Here is an 18,625-nt window from a genome sequence, read left to right on the forward strand (position 1 = left end):
CACGGAATCATGTAGGCTGGAAGGGACCTCTCGGGATCATCTAGCCCAACTTGATCATTTGTGGATGCCCTGGAGGTTTTAGCTTTTTTTCCCCATTAAGAATCTGTTTCTCCCTCTTCACAACAGCTTGCAACTCTCATCCAAGCTTTTCTTCAACTCTGGCTTTCTGGGGTATAATTGGTTTTGTACCCATGTTAGGGTTAATTGCCTTCAGCTCACCAAAATTCTAGGTGTTAAGGCTGATTTATTTTCATACAACACAATGGTGAGCTTAAGAAAGCATTAATATGAGATCAGTCTTAATTTCCCAGATGACCACAATGACGTGGTCTGCATGAAAGATTAACTTCTGACACAAAAGAATGGTCAATAGTCACCAACTTAGAAAGCTCCAGAAAATCCAAACCTTCATCCCAACAGCAAAAGCAGCTTAATTGATATCTGCTTTAATGCCAGAAAAAGAAAAGGTTAGAAGGATTTTGAATTGGTAACATCAAAGAGAAGGGATATCAAGGGGTACCATACACACAGCTCAGCTATGAGCAGGGCAGACAGACAGGAAGTGCACGGGGGACCCAAGCTACTCTTGCCAGAGGTCCCAAGGAAGCCGAGGAGGACCAGAGCTCAGATTTGCCTGCCAGGAAATTTCTTTCAAATCAGGTGTTAATGAAGTCCATACTTCTATGAATGTGTCTGCAAGCCTCAGTGAATCAGCTACAGGTTTTAAACACATGCCCAATTTATAAGCTTGGATGAGTTAAAATTATAAATGCTTCCAAACCCTTATTTCCTGGCTCTTGCAGGCTTCTTTTAACCAAGTACCATTAAAATATACTTAAATGCACTAAAGAACAGTTTTAGGCAGAATGCAAAGGCACCAGTTTGATTTCAATGAGTATTAGGTGTTCAATGCACCTTTGTGTCTTTGAAAATCTCTCCCTATACTAGAACAATTCAACCAACAATCCAGATCTGCAGAGTAGGGAAAGACTTACAAGGTCATCTACCCTATCCTCAGCATATTAACTGAACATCACACTGACTACAACATAGCTAACGTTCCCTAGATTTTTTTATTTCAAGCTATCTTCTACGATATCAAGAGTTTGAAGATTTCCACCACTTCCTTTTGGTAGCTATTCCACAGTCTGAACTAGCTCCCTGTGAAAGCCTCCTTTTATCTTAAATCCTCTCCATTTATAATATCATTACATTATTCTTACCTCTAGCTCTTTGAATACTAACTAATTCTTTCATTTTGAACGTCTAAGAATCTTCTAATACTAGACACTTATCATACAACGGTTTTGTCATTGCTTGGACAAGCTGCACATACTCATTCAAGTTCTTTAAAAGATTTCTTAGTAAGCCAGTCCTTTTTACTGTATAATCAGGTTTGCTGTTGTTCTCTTCACTCTCTGCAATTCATTGATATTTTTCTGAAATTGAGAAATCCAGAGTGCATGCAGTAACTCAAGCACATTCTCAGTTTGAAAAAAAAAAAAAAATTCAAGCTCCCAGATCCCTTACTACAGTATAAATTGCTTATGCTTTAAACTCTAACAGTGAATGCAGGAATTCTTAAAATAAGCATCACTGACCAGGGTACACAAGGTTTTCCTCAGGTCTACCCCACTCCTTGAATGGATGCTGAGCAAAGCTGGGACTACTTCAAGTTCAAGGGACGTTAGCCAATGTTATAGGAAATCTTAAGAGTGCCTTTGGAACAGCCGTGGCCCAATAGGCAAATGCATGTTTAGGGAGTTATTAAAACCCACAAAAGTTCCTTTGGAACCCTTCTGGAGCATTTTGCAGCTCCATTTAGAGACTGGTAGACTTCCAGTCATGGAGTCAAGGTTGGCATGTGTCTTCTCTTGATAGGATAAACAGTATGGATGCTATCACCGCCTAATTACACTTAAATAAGCATTTATGCTGGGGAAACCTTATAAATGGTGCTCTGTCTATCAGAGAGAACAATTCTACAACTGGAGGTCTTTTTCTTATTATACCCCCTCTACGTTTTTAGCGAGGGAAATTGCCACTCAAATTCCACTAAAAGAGTTCTCAGTTATGGATCGCTAGCAGTATTGATTGTAATGGCTCCTTTGGAAACATTACGGTCTATTGTAGCAATGTTGTTGCTGCTGCAAATGTGTTAATCTACTAAAACTCTTTTGAACACTGTCTTCAGAAGTCTTAGTCTGCTCGTCCTTTTATACTATGGCCACTGCTTCAGCACCTTGCAACAGCAGAGTTGAGTAGCATCTCCCAAGACAGCTCAACACAAAAGTCAGTTTTCTAAGCTCTTATTTCCCTCTGAAGTCATCAGGGTCACACACACCCCAAAAAGTACGCACCAAAAAAAGAGAAGCAAAAATGTTGTTCATCAGAATAACGAGAAATTTTTGCTGTAAAATTCTTCCATGCTGAAAATGGCTACAGCAGTTTTTCACCCTAACATGGTTTAAAGAAACGTGGAAAAAGAAAAGTCAAAAAAAACCAAAGAAGAAATTTACTCCCTAAATGGGACCATAACTTAAACAGAATATTTGCTACAAGTTTGTTTTAAGTTTTTAAAGTTCAGTAACAGCTACCTGAAATATCTGAGTGAACATTCATAATGCGTATTTAATGTGGAAAACATGACTAGGCAAAAAAATGAAAAACTGAAGTACCCTTTCTTATCATATTTCTTCTCAGATTTTCCTGAGAAGAAATCTTTTGGACAACACTGAGATGGAAAAATTGGTATTCCTTAAATATTGAGCCAAAGTTAGAGGAAATTAGCCAAAACAGAGGGACAGAAAAAATTCAGTGAAAAATAATTTTTCACTCCTTATTCAGCTCTACCTTAGCAGTGCAGATAGGAGAATACAGCTGCTCCGTGGATCTGTGCCTTGGCACACAACCAAATGGGACAAAATATAGGGAACTGAAGAGCAACTACACAGAAGTATGGTTTCCCGTGACAGCTATATATAATCTCCAGCTCTTATCCACTGGTTTTAAATAACTTACAAGCTCAGTTCTGTACCTCCCTTAAGACTCAGTGGAGTGGAAGCAGTGAAGTTAACTATTCTTGGTGTTATTTTTCCAAGCCAGCACCTATGTGCCCTGGAGGATACAGACTGAGAGAATGGAAGCAAGGGGGTGAGAGTAGGAAACTTATTTCCCAGATCACATAACCAAACAGAAAATGGGGAGAAAACAGACATTAAAACTGATCTAGATGAAGGGATACATAGGATATGCTGCTGTCCTCTCTGAAACCTCACTGGAGAATGAACTGTGCTGCAGGGGGGGAAACACCCCCATTAACCTAGCTAGTCTCAGCCATGCTTCGTGACTACAGAACTATGTCACAGCAAAAGCAATTACATAAGGGTAGCAAGACCTCATTTTCACACGTCACTACCCCTTGCTAATGCAATCCTCCCCCAGCAATATGGAAAGATGTGCTTGACAGCTAGCCAGAAGAGTCACTGTCCTTCCTTCTCAGGGCACACATGCTGCAGGTGCTGGGTTCTCTCTGGCATGTAGGTGAAATGTTGTCCTGCTGTCAGCATCATATCTTTGACTTCAACCAAGACCATCGCACCCTGCTACGCTGCCAGGAGAGGCTGTCTGGTGAGCAGCCATCTGTGCTTGGCTGCACCTGAGGGGGATGTCAACATGGAGAAAGTCCTCCTTGGCCTCCACTCCTCTGCCCATCCTCACCCTTCTCACAGCACCAACTAGGGCTCTGCCCCACATCACGATACTGACACCATCTTCCTGTATTTTTCCTTCCATGTATGCCCCAGAGCTGCACAACATACTAATTTTCAGCTTTCCAACAAATATGCCAGGTTGAGCCCTGAGATAATACTTGCCTCAACAAGGGTTTTGTACTTGCAATATTTTAAAAGAGGTGTGACTGTAAAAGTAGGAACAAGCAAATGCAATTCTGTCTGTTATTAATCAGTATTAATTGTTTTGGGCAATGCCCAGTGTAGAAACAGAGCGCTGTTATTTGACTTAACTTAAACAATCAAACTCTCATTAAAAAAAAACATCTTGGACATTCAGCACTGTCCCAGTAGAAAACAGATCCCTCGGGGCTTTAATTTATTGCACATAGCAGATGCAACCTGGATGTGAAAAGAAGCAGGTCAAGGCCATGAGAAAACAATAAAATATGACATTCCTCTAGAGTCAAACCCTGGCTGATTAATAAATGCAGGTACTAATTCACTGCAAAGGTTGAAGTAGCAGAGGCCAGAGGTGTGAGCTGTCCCACCAAGCCCAGGCAAAGCCGCAGAAGCCATGCTGCTTGGCACCATTTCCTGAGGGGATCTGGGCAGGTAAGGTACAGTGTCTACACCAGCAAGCAGGTATCATTTCTCTTCCCATGCTGTAGATTCTTCCAGAATCCATGCTCTAAGAATTTAACAGACTGAAAGGTGACAAGAGACTATATCAAGACACATGGCAAGAGATGCAAATACAAAAAAAAAAACCAAAACAAAACACAAAACCCAAAGGCTATGGAGGGAATATTTAATTTTTGCTTATTTCCTTTCCCTCCCCCCAAAAATCCCACTGTAGAAAAACAAAAAAAAAAAAGATACAAGACAAGAAGAAGAAAATTTCATGTAAAATACCTTTTCTTGCAATGAACAATGATATCGTTTTTAGAGCGATACTTAAAATAACTTTATTGCTCTACACTTATGCCTTTGTGATGCTTTATATGCCTAATACACACCCTCAGCAACATTATTTATTTGAAACTTTCAGCATTAAGACAGTTACAATCCCCAAATGCTACAGGCCACATTTCTGTCATTCCTTAACATTAGTTTATATCAACTATGCTCTAATGACCACATACAGGCATTACAAGCTTTTCTTCTCTAGAAACCTGAGTTTCCTTGGTATCTCCTATATATTAAGTCCCCATTCACTTTCCATCTCCCAGTTCTACACTCTGCTGTGCCATTACAAGCATCAATCACACGTCAAAAATATTTGAGTTTTTACTTCCCGTAACTTTTTCCCCTTCTATTTTACAGATAAGCCAGCATGGCATTAGTTAGCAAGCAATGCCGTCTCCTATAATAGGTATATTCATGATTATTCAGCAGTGTATGGTTGTGTAGTGGGTAAGTACATCCTAGTTCTCCATGCATGGAAACTCAGCATGGTTCAGGATGGGGACTGGATGCAGGATTCTCACACACCACCTTCTACTTTTCTGGGGCAGGCTCTTCATGCAGCAGATGCTTCCCAAATACCTCCTCTTGCTAACGCTGCTGACAGGAGGAGGGGGATGCTGAATAGTCAGCTTGTCTGGAGCAGGAGGATGCCTTGTGGCAGCAGTCCCCCCTCTGCAGGCCCCAGCAGAAGCAGTCCAGTGCTTCGGGGCTCTCCCACATCCATCCCAGCTCCCCAGCAGTACCAATCACAACCTTGGCAGTGCCATACCACAACAGTTACTGTTTGCACAGGTGCAAAGGTGACTTTGGGATGTGCCAGAGGTGGAAGGGGATGGGGGCAGTGGGGGAAGCCATAATACACTGTTGTTCCAGGTACACCAAAATCTGGATCTCTCTGGCTACCACATTGTCATAGGGTAATTGCTTATATTGGGCATTTCTAACACTGAAAAACACTCTAGCACTTACTGAAATTAAACTCAATCATTTCAGCCTTCCCCCAAAACTAAGGGGTGAGGGGTTTTCTTTCTCTCACCAAAAATATCTGTGAATTTTTATTATCTACAGATGATATCTATGCTGGAGGTCCCACATTTTGAGGATTCAGTGATTCTGAGAGAGAAACCAGCTTGCTTTCGAGACGAAAAAAGCTGCAGATAGGTATTCACTCTGCAGTCAGGCATGCCAGTTGGCAACATTAGCATCGTCTCACCCAGCTGTCTGTTACTGTTCCTCTGGGAGACGATTCAGGTCTCAAGTACAGCTGGAGAAAGGGGATTTTATGGGACTCTCTAATCCATGTCACTGCAGTCAGCCAGGTTCGCTTCTGAAGCTGGCTGACTTTACTGTCAGCAGACCTGGGAATGCTCATTTGATCTCTTGCTTTGGAAAAGTTGTGGGGACAGTAACCTCTAGCTCCCGGGCTGTGATGAGCAGCTGGGAACAGTAATATTTTCAGCAGGCTCAGCTGGAACCTGAAGAAAGCATCTGTCCATAGTTTCAATGGCAGGTGGCAAGGAAAAAAGGCATAGGCAACATAAATCCTATTCCTGTAATGAAAGAAAGTTAAAACTCTAGTTTTAAAGCTTTGTTTTTAGCTCCTCAATTTAGTAACGTGCAGAGGTGACAACATGGGCCAAAACGAGTGATCTTTCCAAAGGGATACAAGATATATAGAGAGTAATATTGTCTAGCCCACTATTTTAAAGTGCTAGCAAACGACCGAGTCACACAGCAATATTTAACAAATCGTTTACACCAAGAGGCCTATTTTAGGGTTGGGTTTTTTTTTTTCTGACAGCAGTTTGTGCCAGCAAGCCCCAATTCAGAAAACAGTAGTGCTGAGTCCTTTCACGCACCACACACACAGATTAAATCCTTTCTTTGGTGTTTTATAGCACATCTTGTTCCCCAGAGTATACCATATCTTGCTTCTAGAACTGTCCCTCCTCACCAGAAATATCCAAATATTGTTTATAACCATATTAAGAGTTTCATATCCTAACTGGCAGAGAAAAAAAAAACTTATCCTCTGAACGAGTTCCAAGTTTTGCATTCAGATACACAAGCTCCCACATTTTTGTGTCTGCCATGCCCTTTTAAAATATCTTTTGCTTACATACATGTTCCTGCGCCTGTAACATCTGACTGCACTCTTCTGCCCACCCTCTAGCCTCCTCTTTGAGGCATGTACGCCTTTTGATAGGCATATTCATATATGTGCATACATTTATATACATTCAGCCTTTATTTAGATTCTTACACTTCATAACACCATTTCCTATTGCAAGTTGAAATATCCAGCTTCACTGGGACCTTGCACGTGCTTAACATTAAGTAAGTCTCCTGAACATAGACTTAAGTTGGTATGTTTGACCCATTCAAAACCCTTAACAACCTTCCAGCCTCCGTTGCTGGTGGGTTTGCCTGCCTTTTCAAATTTCCAAGCCGCTACATATGCAACAAGTGCTTTTGCAGCAATATGATGTTCGTGTTTGCATAGGAAAATGGTCACATCGACTTTCACCTCTACTGATTTCCTCAAATTGTATTCATGCAGTATATTTACAAAGAAACAATTATAGGAGCGATGATGCTATTTCCCCAAAAGCCTTATTCAAATACATTAATTACACTTCAATCCACCCACCTGATTTGGGCTTTACCTTTAGCGTCACCCTGTTTTCCAAAGGGAAAACTAAGGTATTGAAAATTTCACCAACTTATGTAAACAGTCACCAGAGAGAAGTTTGTGGTGTAGATATTCTGACTTCTGTTCTGCTGCTCTGACCAGAAGAGGAATAATTCATCTCAACATATTTTGACATAAAAATATCTGCTGTTGGCTAGGAAGTGCTGGCAGATGTTCACATATAGCAACACTAACATTTTGGAAGACTTCCTCCTGTTTTCTATTCATAATTGTATCTTCCCACAAGCTACACTGGAACATTTTACAATTACTTTGCAAATCACATTTTTCCAGAAAGAGGAGCCCCTGCAGCTAACTAAAGCTAGATTACAGCGGCATTCAGGTGCTACCATCCACTACAACCAAGGAGCATCAGGCACCTAAAAACCTTTAAAATTCAAGACCACAGCATCTAATCCTGCTGAAGTCATTGAATCACAGAATTTTTTAGGTTGGAAGAGGCCTTTAAGATCATCAAGTCCAACCGTTAACCTAGCACTGCCAAGTCCACCACAAAAGCACGTCCCTAAGCACCACATCTCCATCTCTTCTAAAGACCTCCAGGGACGGGGACTCAGCCACTTCCCTAAATGCTTGACAGGCCTTCTGGTGAAGAATTTTTTCCTAATATCCAATCTAAACTTTCCCTGGCACAACTTGAGGCATTTGCTCTCATCCTATCACTCGTTACTTGGAGAAGAGACCAACACCCGCCTCGCTACAACCTCCTTTCAGGTAGTTGTAGAGAGTTTTAAGGCCTCCCCTCAGCCTCCTCTTCTCCAGACTAAACGACCCCAGTTTCCTCAGCTGCTCCTCATAGGACTTGTGCTCTGAACCCTTCACCATCTTCATTGCCCTCCTCTGGACACACTCCAGCAACTCGATGTCCTTCTTGCACTGAGGGGCCCAAAACTGAACACAGTATTCAAGGTGTGGCCTCACCAGTGCTGAGTACAGGGGCACGATCACTTCCCTGCTCCTGCTGGCCACACTGTTGCTGATACAAGCCAGGATGCTGTTGGCCTTCTTGGCCACCTGGGCACGCTGAAGGCTCATGTTCAGCTGGCTGTCGACCAACACCCCCAGGTCCTTCGCTGCCAGGCAGCTCTCCAGCCACTTTTCCCCAAGCCTGTAGCGTTGCATGGGGTTGTTGTGACCCAAGTGCAGCACCCGGCACTTGGCCTTGTTGAACCTCATACAGCTGACCTTGGCTCAAGTCAGTGGGAAGAGTTCTGTTTCCCAAGTCTGATACTTTCTATAAGATCGTACAGTGACAGAGCAGATTGGTACACAAAAAGAAAGCCCAGGTGGCTGCAAACTTCAAATGGCTAGAGTTATTTCTAAATCAGGAAACCACATAAGGAGCAATCTACATGCTCTTGAATAGACTATAACAGACTAAAACTACATTCAGAGAGTTAACTGCTTACTCTGTTCTATGGCCTAGAAATAGAAGTACCTTTGAAAATCAATTATGCAAAGAAGAATGTCAGAACAGCCAATTAGATGCTAAAACCTTTGTATTGAAAATTGATGCTATATTTAATTAAGCAGTCAAAACTGACTTTTTGCCTAGAAACAGAAGGAAAGAGACTATTCTGCATTAGCTGTATGTACACATTTCCCATCATATATCTATAATTATCTGTTACCTGTTGGCAGTTCAACCTGCCACTTTCATAATTTCTTTCTAAAATAATGAACAGCATTTACACTTTCTGTATGTTTTAAACATATGTAAAGTAAGGCTTTATACCAGTTGAGAATGTGGCATATCACAAAAGGCAACATACTAAAGTGTCATAAATAAATATGTGTACGGACAAGAAAAGATTCACCATCTGAAGAAACCAAAAGGCAAAGGATCACAAATGAAAGTTTCCAGAGTAAGTTCCCAGATCACTTAAAGTAATTTGTGTCCTTTTCACAAAATCATTTGTGTCTAGGACTAAGGCTTTAGCAGGAATAAGGAAAAAACACACAGGCAAAAACCAAATTTAAAGTCAGCACGTACATATATTCGAAATCCACACAGTGCGAATACATACATTAAGAGGCATACATTACAGCAATGTTCCTACAGCGTCAGCTCTAAGAGCGGAACAAAAATGACTAAGCAGACCCAGTGGTCTGATCAAGGAAGGAAATTTCTCTATTTCTAAATACAAGTTTGAAAATGAAAATCTGTTTGCTCAGTAAGGACCCCATTTACTATGAGAAAATCAGCAGTCATCTTATGCAGTAGCAGGAGAAATGTCTCCAGTCCTGCAGGGCGCTGAAGACTTCCCAAGGGATACTGAGTGACTTCAACTACCATTTAGACCCAGGTGTTTACATCCTTGTTATTCCCCCAGTTTGTCTCAACAAAATAGAAAAGCTGTTGGGAAAATTTAAACTCCTATCTCTTTTTGTTACAGCTAAACTGGTAACCCATTGGGGAACTACATACACTCATAATTACAAAGGATGAGAGAACAACTTGAAAAAATTATTTGGTAACCCAGCAATTTTTTTGTCCTGACACTGGGAAAATATACGATAAAAAGACTTATTCTTACAAACCTCTAATTGCATTACCACTGATGTCAAAGGGAGTTTTGATTTCCCCCTCACCCTGACTCATTATAGCACAATGGGGCCTCAACTCAGAACCATACCTTAAAAATCACAGCTACTTTAGGACACGAACCCCACAGCCACCCAAACATGTTGGCATCCTAAGCAGTCACCCCCTTCACGGAAGACCCTGTTCTGCAGCCGCAAGCCCACCACGGGTGTTTAAACCCAGCATATACCAGTGTTTCTGTAGGCACATGCCCATGCGTCTCCACATTAATGTCCATAGTGACACACGCTGGCTGTACCGGGGAAGAACACCACTAGAGAGATCACCTTAGAAAAAAAAAAAGCCTTTGGCAACTATTAGCTTCTGATAAATTATCTCATTAATGCAAACATGAAAAAGAAATTCCCTTTCCAGATCTTATCTCCCTTGAATTATAACTCTTCTGTATGGGAAACACAGCCTCTTGCCTGTTGCACTAGCAACGCTTTCAGATCAGAGCTGAAACTCCTGGCATCACACAAGAAGCCGGCAATTCAGTCCCCCTGTTTTAAAACTACAGGCTGATGGGGAGATTTGCTCTTCCTCCACCAGATGTTGAGCCATATTTCTTGCTCTTGTTTAGTTATGTTCCTAAGAAGCAGTTCATCATCTTTCAGAGACAAGATTTGCTTTTAAAGGCCATTTTTAGGCTTTTTTTTAAATTAAGATAGTTTTTTCCTGAAAGCATTCTTGACTCCAGATTCACTTAAGGTATCAGTACATCATTAATGTGTAATTCAAAAATACACTGATAATGAGCAAGCGTAGGCAGCATAACCTATGCCAATAAGTTCAACGGGCCATCGAGAGTTATTTTACTCTCCTTTATATATTACAGTATAAGGAAGTTTAATTATTTTTAAATAAGCCTCCTAAATGCACCCTTGAAAGATAGAGAAAAAAAAATACTATTTTATTTCTATTCCCAATACAAACAAAAAAAGCCATCACAGCACTAAAAGAGATCAGAAATCCTTTGTTTCTTTCAAGGGACAGTATGAAATAAAAGCTCACAAGGGCCACTTTCCTGTGATTAAAAAGGGTCGTCTTTTCAGCCATCTGCCTCACTCCTCTGGAGCACTTCATTTCAGCATTTTGCTCGATTCCCATGAAACTTTCTGTGAGCATTTCCTTAGCTGGATCTGGGGTAATGTTTAGCGTTTCCCAAGTAAAGCAGAAGAGTGGGTGGTGCTATTATTCATCACTGAACCCCACGACTCGCAAAATAAGCCACCTGCCATCCCCCTTCCTGCTGTACTTTAATTAAGCGTCTACCAGTCAAAGGAAAAAAAAAAGGGGGTGAGAGGAAAAGAAAAAGCGGGGGTGGGTGGGGGGAGACGAGTGGAAGCAAAGCGGGCAGGAGGGGAAGGGAAGGACCCGCGGGTGCTTCAGAGGGGGCAAACCCCTCGCTGCGGGGGGTGCGAGCCCCCCGGGGGCGGCGCGGGGGCCCGCCGGCGGCGGCCGAAGTTGCGCGGGGCCGGGCGGGCGGGGGGCGGCCGTACCTGGGAAGAGGAAGGCTTTGCTCCCGTTGTGCAGCCCCGGCACCTGGCGCACGCCCTCCGCGGAGCCTCCCAGCTGTAGCTCGGACAGCACGTCGATCTGCAGCGAGGGGTCCACGCCAAATCCTACAACTGACCCAGAAAGTGCCGTTACCTCACCCGCCGACGCTGCAACTTTCCGAGCACACACAGACGCAACACACGGAGCCTCCGTCGGCCACCGCCGCGCCCCGCACCTGCGGCCGCCCGGGGACCGGGGCATCGCCGCCGCCGCCGGGTCCGGCATCCGCCTACCTGGCCCCAGGCAGAGGAGAAGGCAGAGCGTGCTCAAGCGGATGCCCGACTCCATGGTACACCGATGCGCTCAGTCCATAGTCCCCCTCCTCCGGTTGCTGCGGGTGGGAAAAAATAAAAGAAACCTCCGGGGCAGGGGCTGGGTCCCTCCCCGCCTCTCACCGGGAGGAGCGGACCCCCCGCCGCCCCGCAGCGCGCATCACGGCGGGCGCCGCGCCGCCCCGCCGCCGGCCGGAGCACACAAAGGCGAGGGCGGGGGGCGGGCGGGCAGCGCAGCCCTCCGCCCGCGGGCAGACAATGGGGGGAGCCGGGGGGAGCCCGCCGGAGCCCGCCGCCGCCGCTGCTGCCGTGCGAGCGAGGCCGCGGCAGCCGGGAGGAGGAGGAGGAGGCGGCGCGCCCGTGCCCCGCAGCTCCCCGCCCCGCCGCTGCCACCGGGAGCAGCCCCTCGGCTGGAAAGCCGGAGCCGCGGCTGCAGCCTCCGCCCGGCTCCCGCGGGAACACCGATCTCCTGCCCACCGTCCAGCCGGGAGGGGCCGCCGGTTTATGCCGCGGCCGCAGGAGCCGCCCACCGCCTCCGCCGGGCCGGGCAGGGCCGGGGAGGCGCCGCCCCGTCCGCCGCGGGGAGCGGGGAGAGGGACCCGCCGTCGGGGGGGCTGCGGGCCGGGAAGTTTGAGGGGAGCCGCAAGGGAGCTTCGCCGGGGGATGGCGGGGGGCGGCGGGGAGGGAGGGCCGGGGGCGGTGGGAAGGGAGGGAGGGCCGGGGCTGGCAGCGGCCGGGCGGCGCTTGCGGGGAGCCCTCGGGGCGCTCCCCGGCCTCCCGGCGGGGTGGGCTCCGCGCTTTGTTGTCCTCCGCCCGCGTCGAAGTCATCGCTTGAACTCCCATCCCCTGGGAATGCCGTCCAGGCTCCGGCGAAACCTCAGCCTGATCTTTGAGCACAAATAAAAATAATTCCGGGGGCGGGGGGGAAATCAACCAGGACGTTTCCAGTGGTTGACTAAGGTGGGTGCATGTGGAGGCACAGCCGCTCTGTCAGCCCCAGGTGCCCGTTTGCCGTGTCGTGAAGGACGATTTTACAGTCACACAGCAGTCCTGGCCTCGCTCCCTGAATGAACACACACCCTCCCTTCCCAGCAAGTGACATTTCTGTGCCTTACTTTGTGTGCCTATAAAGGGGGCTAAGAATAGCCTTATTCTTCCCTTTCATAGACTCCCAATGTGCAAGGCAGAAATGCCTTGTTGCCAGTTTGTGAAATTCTGTGGAAAAAAGGATGGGATTTTATTTTTTTTTTTCTTGTTTCACATGCATGTCAGTAAGACCCTGTTGTCAGCTGGTGATTCCAGTATTGTTTATTGACCTCCCCCAAATTCATCCACTATGATCTTTACAAATAATAAAATCTTTATAAGTAACCTTTACAAATCTTTCCCAATAATAATTCCAAAGGCTAAAAGGAAGAGGGTTTGCGCCCCCCCCCCCCCCCACCCTCCCCTGCTTCTTTTTTTTTTTTCCAACGACAGCCATAGGAGTCAATGGTAAATGTCCTTTCCAGGCCAGATTAACCAACTGAGATCCTAAGCAGCGTACAAAGCAAATACCTTCTTTCCTATAAATAAAAAAGGAGAGGGGAGTGTTGAAAAGCAGGAAAATGCAATCCATCCCTCAACCCAACTCCACAAAGTGGGCGTTAGAACACTGCTCCAATGTGCCCCACCACCCATGTCAGCCTTGGAAGAGCTGCTGGCTTCTCCTTCAGGTGGTGGAGCAAGTCCAGCCCTGAGAGCTACTTCTACAGCCACTTCCCATTGCAACTCATCTGAAAACCAAAAAAGAAGCCCTGCTTCTGGTACCGGCTGTGTAACTGGTCACACGCTGTCCCTGGTGTTATATCTTGTACAGGCAGAGGAGATAATGGCATCCCACCCCCATCCTAATCAGCCAAGCACCTCTTCTACACCAAAGCTTTGTATCCAACCTATCGGTGGGGTGGAACTGTGCTTCCGAACTCATGAAATCCGCTGGCTGCCAGAGCAGTCTAACGGACAATGTGTTTCCTTAGGGGAGTTAATGGACAACGGCCACACTTCGGTGATCGTTTTCATGCTATTTCAATCACATTGGTTACAGATAACTGAACCAGAAGCAATTAATTTGAGAAGAAATAGGTTCAAAATCTAGAGCAATAATGGTGCATAATGAGCCCTACCGCCAGTTGAGTCAGGCACGCAATGAACAAACCAAGAGGCAAACATCTGCCTTGAATTCTTTGCATCTGCCCGCAGCCACTGACAATTTCCATTAGCTGGGGCTGCCAGAGTGGAGAAAGCACGTAAATCAGGTGGAGTCCGCCCCTTTGATAATCCATTTCTCTCGCAATAGATCTCCAGGGAGTGGCCGCCTATCTTCATGTCATACTTGAAAACTTACTTGAAAAATGGCTCAAAACACCATCCAACCTGCTTTACCTTTTCCCTCTTAACCATGTGGATCCTGGGGCAGACATTGCACACATTACACAGAGCTGCGTTTCTGCTATGTGACATATCAATAGTGATATCAATAGTGACATATTTCAGCTAACCAAGAAGTAAGTGAACAGCAAAATGAGAATTTCTACCAATACAAGGAATACAAATAATGATTAGATCTTTCGAATAGTTGGCTAAACTTAATATGTATTTCTACCTATGGAATCACTTTCTGATCACACTAGAAACATACCATTTTCCAGTCTTTCTGGATATATGGAAATACAAAAAGAAAGTGGGTTTTATGCCTTCAGTTGGCTGGAATGCTCTTCCCTTTGATGGAAACCGTGTCTTTTAGCCAAGAGATCTACATACACATGATATTGAGGCTCACCATAACCTACTCCAGACATGGCAAAGGGTGACAGACCTAAGAGAGTGGTACAGCATATAAAAACTGCACATTGGTGCTTTCTATTAAGCAAGGACTCTGTCTATAGCACTCCATTCCATATACTAATCTTCAAGGCTCTCAGCAACTTTCAAGGCTCTACAGATTCTAGATGTCTCAGAGGTATCTTTTTTTGTGTCTTATAGTTCTCATCCCTACTAAGACAGTCTGATCTCTACAAACATTAGAGGGGACTGATTGCTCAAGGAAACATCTGTAGGAGACAAGGCTCATCTTTTGCGCTGACTATGCAATTTCTCCCATGACTTTCTTCAGAATACCACCTGGTCACAGGTTCTACTGCATCTACAGTGCAACAGCCTTCTCTCTACAAAACCTTTAGGATGAAATAACATCCTGAAATTCCACAGCAATGGGTAGGTTGGCAGTACCACATGTACAGTTTGGCCAAGTGAAAAGACTTCCTGAGGGGCTGACCTTGGACTCAGCCACCAAATCCCCTGGAAGGGGGAATGGCCCTGGCAATGTCCCTGCCTGACAGGCAGGTGAGCCCGCCATGCTTTCATCACACTAGCAGGAGCACACTGTACTGTATAACACAGCTTTGATGCTCTGTAATATAACTCATTTATGAACAGTCTTCTGGTCATCAGTGTTTCAATTTCAATTAGTTGTTTGGATTAAATAGATATCATGATATTGACACACACCCTCACCAAAACCCCTACTAGATCCTAAAAACTAAGTAGATCTTCTGAATATTACTAATATTCTCAACAATTTTCATGCCAGATAAAGAGTTAAGGACTGTTACAAGCCCCAAATTCATGAATTATTTCACTGGGTCGTGGTTTAATCCTAGACAGCAACCAAGTACCACACAGCCGCTGCTCACTCCCCCAGCACAAGTGGGATGGGGGAGAGAATCGGAAGGGCAAAAATAAGAAAACTTGTGGGTTGAGATAAGAACAGTTTAATAATTTAAATAAATAAATGAATAACTAAATAAATAAATAAATACATAATATAACATAATGAACAGGAAAGCAATGAGAGAGAGAGAGAGAAGCAAAACCCAGGTCAAAAACAAGTGATGCAACTGCTCACCACACCGACTGACACCCCGCCAGTCCTTGAGCCATGATTGTTGCCACCCTGGCCAGCTCCCCCCGGTTACTATACTGGGCGCGACATCACATGATATGGCATATCCCTTTGGCCAGTTTGGGTCAGCTGTCCTGGCTGTGCCCCCTCCCCGCCCGGCTTCTTGTGCCCCTGGCAGAGCATGGGGAAGCTGAAAAGTCCTTGATTAGTGTAAGCACCACTTAGCAACAATTAAAACATCAATGTGTTATCAACATTATTCTCACACTAAATCCAAAACAGCACTGTACCAGCTACAGTGAAGAAAATTAACTCTATCGCAGCCAAAACCAGTAAAAATTGCAACGGGACTGTCATATTAATTATGCTCATATTAATTATATGCTAATAAACTGAACTGAGTAAAGCTTCTAAAACATGGAGATGAAAATCCTGGACTGGAAAAGCATTACCTCTCTTACTGCAGCTTATCTGGGTCTATTTATTTTTAAAGAAATAACATGAATATTTTATTCACAGTAGTTTTACCATGTATTCCTATGCCAGAACCTGGAGAGTCCATGTGAATTTAAGAAATACATAAGGAATTGCCACTGACCTACTTATAAAACACCAATGCAACTTCTCTTCTGAGAGTATAGAAAACAGTTTTCCTTATATTGCAAAACACACATAGCTGTTTACTCAACATTACAGTGCTTTAATGCAGCATTTATACAGAAAAATATTTGTAAAACATGGTGTTCCATAATTAATACTTTTTGAAGTGGAACAAGGAGAATAGTCTGTTGTTACAGAGAAGCAGCTTTTTAATTTGACTAAATTTGATACTGCTGGGTATGAGGGCTTTTATTAGTTACAGTCGGGGAAAAATGTAGGCAAATTATGCTGCAGCGGTTTCTGTTAATACCCTTCAGTGTGGACTTCTGTCTGCACCATTATATCATTATGATCCAGATTTTCCTTCTATGAAAATGGTCGTGTGTAAAGACCATACTGTGTAAAATGCCACATGGGACTAAGGTGAGACCACCAAGCTCATTTTCACTTGTTTTCTAAATGATGGCTTCAACAGCGAGGAGCAAAGCTCAGATGCTGTTCTTGAATAAACCTCAGGTGTTTATTAGATAGCTTTTCATGCCAGTTTCATGACCAGATCTGGGAACTTCTCCTGTGCCACCCTCTTCCTCCAACAGGTACACGTATGTATTTGTTTCTATAAAGCAGGAGATCTACTTTTGCTGCTTTGTTAGCCTCCTCACAGCTCCCCCCTTGCATAGTCTTCCCTTCCTGATTCCCCAAATGCTTTCTCCCCTTCAGCAGCTTTCCCTCCCACAGGTGCTCTCTCTTTTCCCCTTTCTCACAAACAAATGTGCACGCACAGCCACTCCTTTGCTCATCGCCTCTTTGCAATTTGTCAGTCTTGCAGCCTCCCCTAGGTAAGAGCTGGTATCTGTATTAGCATCCTGCACGCTGCAGGTTTCCCATCTCTGAAATGCACTCTGCCTTTCTGACAAGGAAAGCCTCGAAGAACTTGGGATTTAAATACAACACTTGGCTATGACCCAGCAGAGACTGTCAAAATGACGAAGCTACACACCCAACCATGACAGTACCAGCCCAGTTAAAATGCCTTGGCATCAAAGGCGTTCTTCTCAAGCATGCATCAGCTGAAGAGACATCACCCATTTTAGTTACAGTTATGAATGTTTCATACAGATTTGATATTGCCCCATTTGTAATTGCAAAAATTACTTACCATCAGAAAACAGAGTTGTGAAACAAAGGCTATAGCTATTTAAGGAACACACTTCACATCTCTTAAAGTTTCATGTCTTCCTGGTTTTTTATACTATCTTCACTTGAGGATACGTCATGTCTTGCGCCTGAGGTTGCAGCTTTGGCAAGTGGTGAAGTCAGCAGTGAAGAAGCAGCACAAGGAGTGGTGGAAATTACAAGGCTGTTGTTACAGCCACGTTCTTCCGGGTGCAGAAAGAGAAATGGAGGCAATTACATTAATGAGAGGTACAGATGAAGGTATTTTTCGGAAGTTTTCCCAAAGATGCTTGTGTGATTCAAGGGCAAGGAAGAAAGGCTGGAAGAAAGGCTGCGCTCTCTTTTTCCCAAATTTGAACCTTGAATCTTCGATGTTGCAAGGTGCCCACATTAACCTTCCTTGCTAGAGTCTCATTTTTTATACTAGCTTTATTTTCTTCCTCCAAGAGGGAGCACATCCCTTTGATGTAAGGTGGAAGTGATAGACTGCCCTGCTGGCAGCCTTCACACGTTATGATGCCTAAAAATGTCTTTTCACAGAAAATGTCAGCTAGGAGTGCTGGCGTTGTATTTGGCATGTGGAACCATATGAAGTAAGAAGAGGATAGTTCATGATCAGGATTTAATTATCTCAGTTCTGTCAGTCCAGACCGCAATAACAATTAGGCAAGATTAGAGTTAAATTACCTTGACCTAAGTGTGCTCTGTGTTTTGCTCATTTTGCCATCTGAAGTATTATCCTCTATTTAAAAATGGATCAGCATATCCATCACAAATATTTATGATAACAAAGCTGGCATGGAAAGACTTTAATCTGGTATGTTTTACTCTTGTAATAAAGAAAAAAAATCTACGCAGCCCACACTGGAGCCAGACACCGGCTGGTGTACGGGTCCCTGAAAGTGGGTGGGTGCAATTTTTCTTCTTCTTCCACCACCTAATGTAATATGGTAATTCCATCTGCAAGTACCAAAGTGGAGAGAGGATTTCTGACAGTAGAAGACTCTTTACTGTAGAAAACAAAGGGAAAAACAAAATCCAGTAGCTGAGAATCAAATCAGAACAAATCCATACCTG

The 18,625-nt window shown here is 44.3% G+C and overlaps 1 protein-coding gene across 2 annotated transcripts in view; it reads right to left on the reverse strand.

Annotated features, from left to right (window-relative positions):
• The window catches only part of NELL2 (neural EGFL like 2), a 152,211-nt gene extending 139,786 nt beyond the window's left edge, over positions 1 to 12,425 (reverse strand). Inside the window, exons 1-3 of one of the 2 annotated variants that reach the window (XM_064448205.1) lie at positions 12,307 to 12,421; positions 11,791 to 11,888; positions 11,500 to 11,628 (exon numbers count right to left, since the gene is read on the reverse strand). In XM_064448205.1, the coding sequence (XP_064304275.1) occupies positions 11,500 to 11,628; positions 11,791 to 11,845 (184 nt within the window). In that variant the 5' untranslated portion in view covers positions 11,846 to 11,888; positions 12,307 to 12,421. Of the gene's footprint in view, positions 1 to 11,499; positions 11,629 to 11,790 lie in introns of both variants that reach the window. The other variant, XM_064448215.1, reaches the window with a different exon arrangement.
• Between the last annotated feature and the right edge of the window lie 6,200 nt (positions 12,426 to 18,625).

Source organism: Phalacrocorax carbo, chromosome 1 (genome assembly GCF_963921805.1).
Source record: "Phalacrocorax carbo chromosome 1, bPhaCar2.1, whole genome shotgun sequence".
NCBI classification, from domain to species: domain Eukaryota; kingdom Metazoa; phylum Chordata; class Aves; order Suliformes; family Phalacrocoracidae; genus Phalacrocorax; species Phalacrocorax carbo.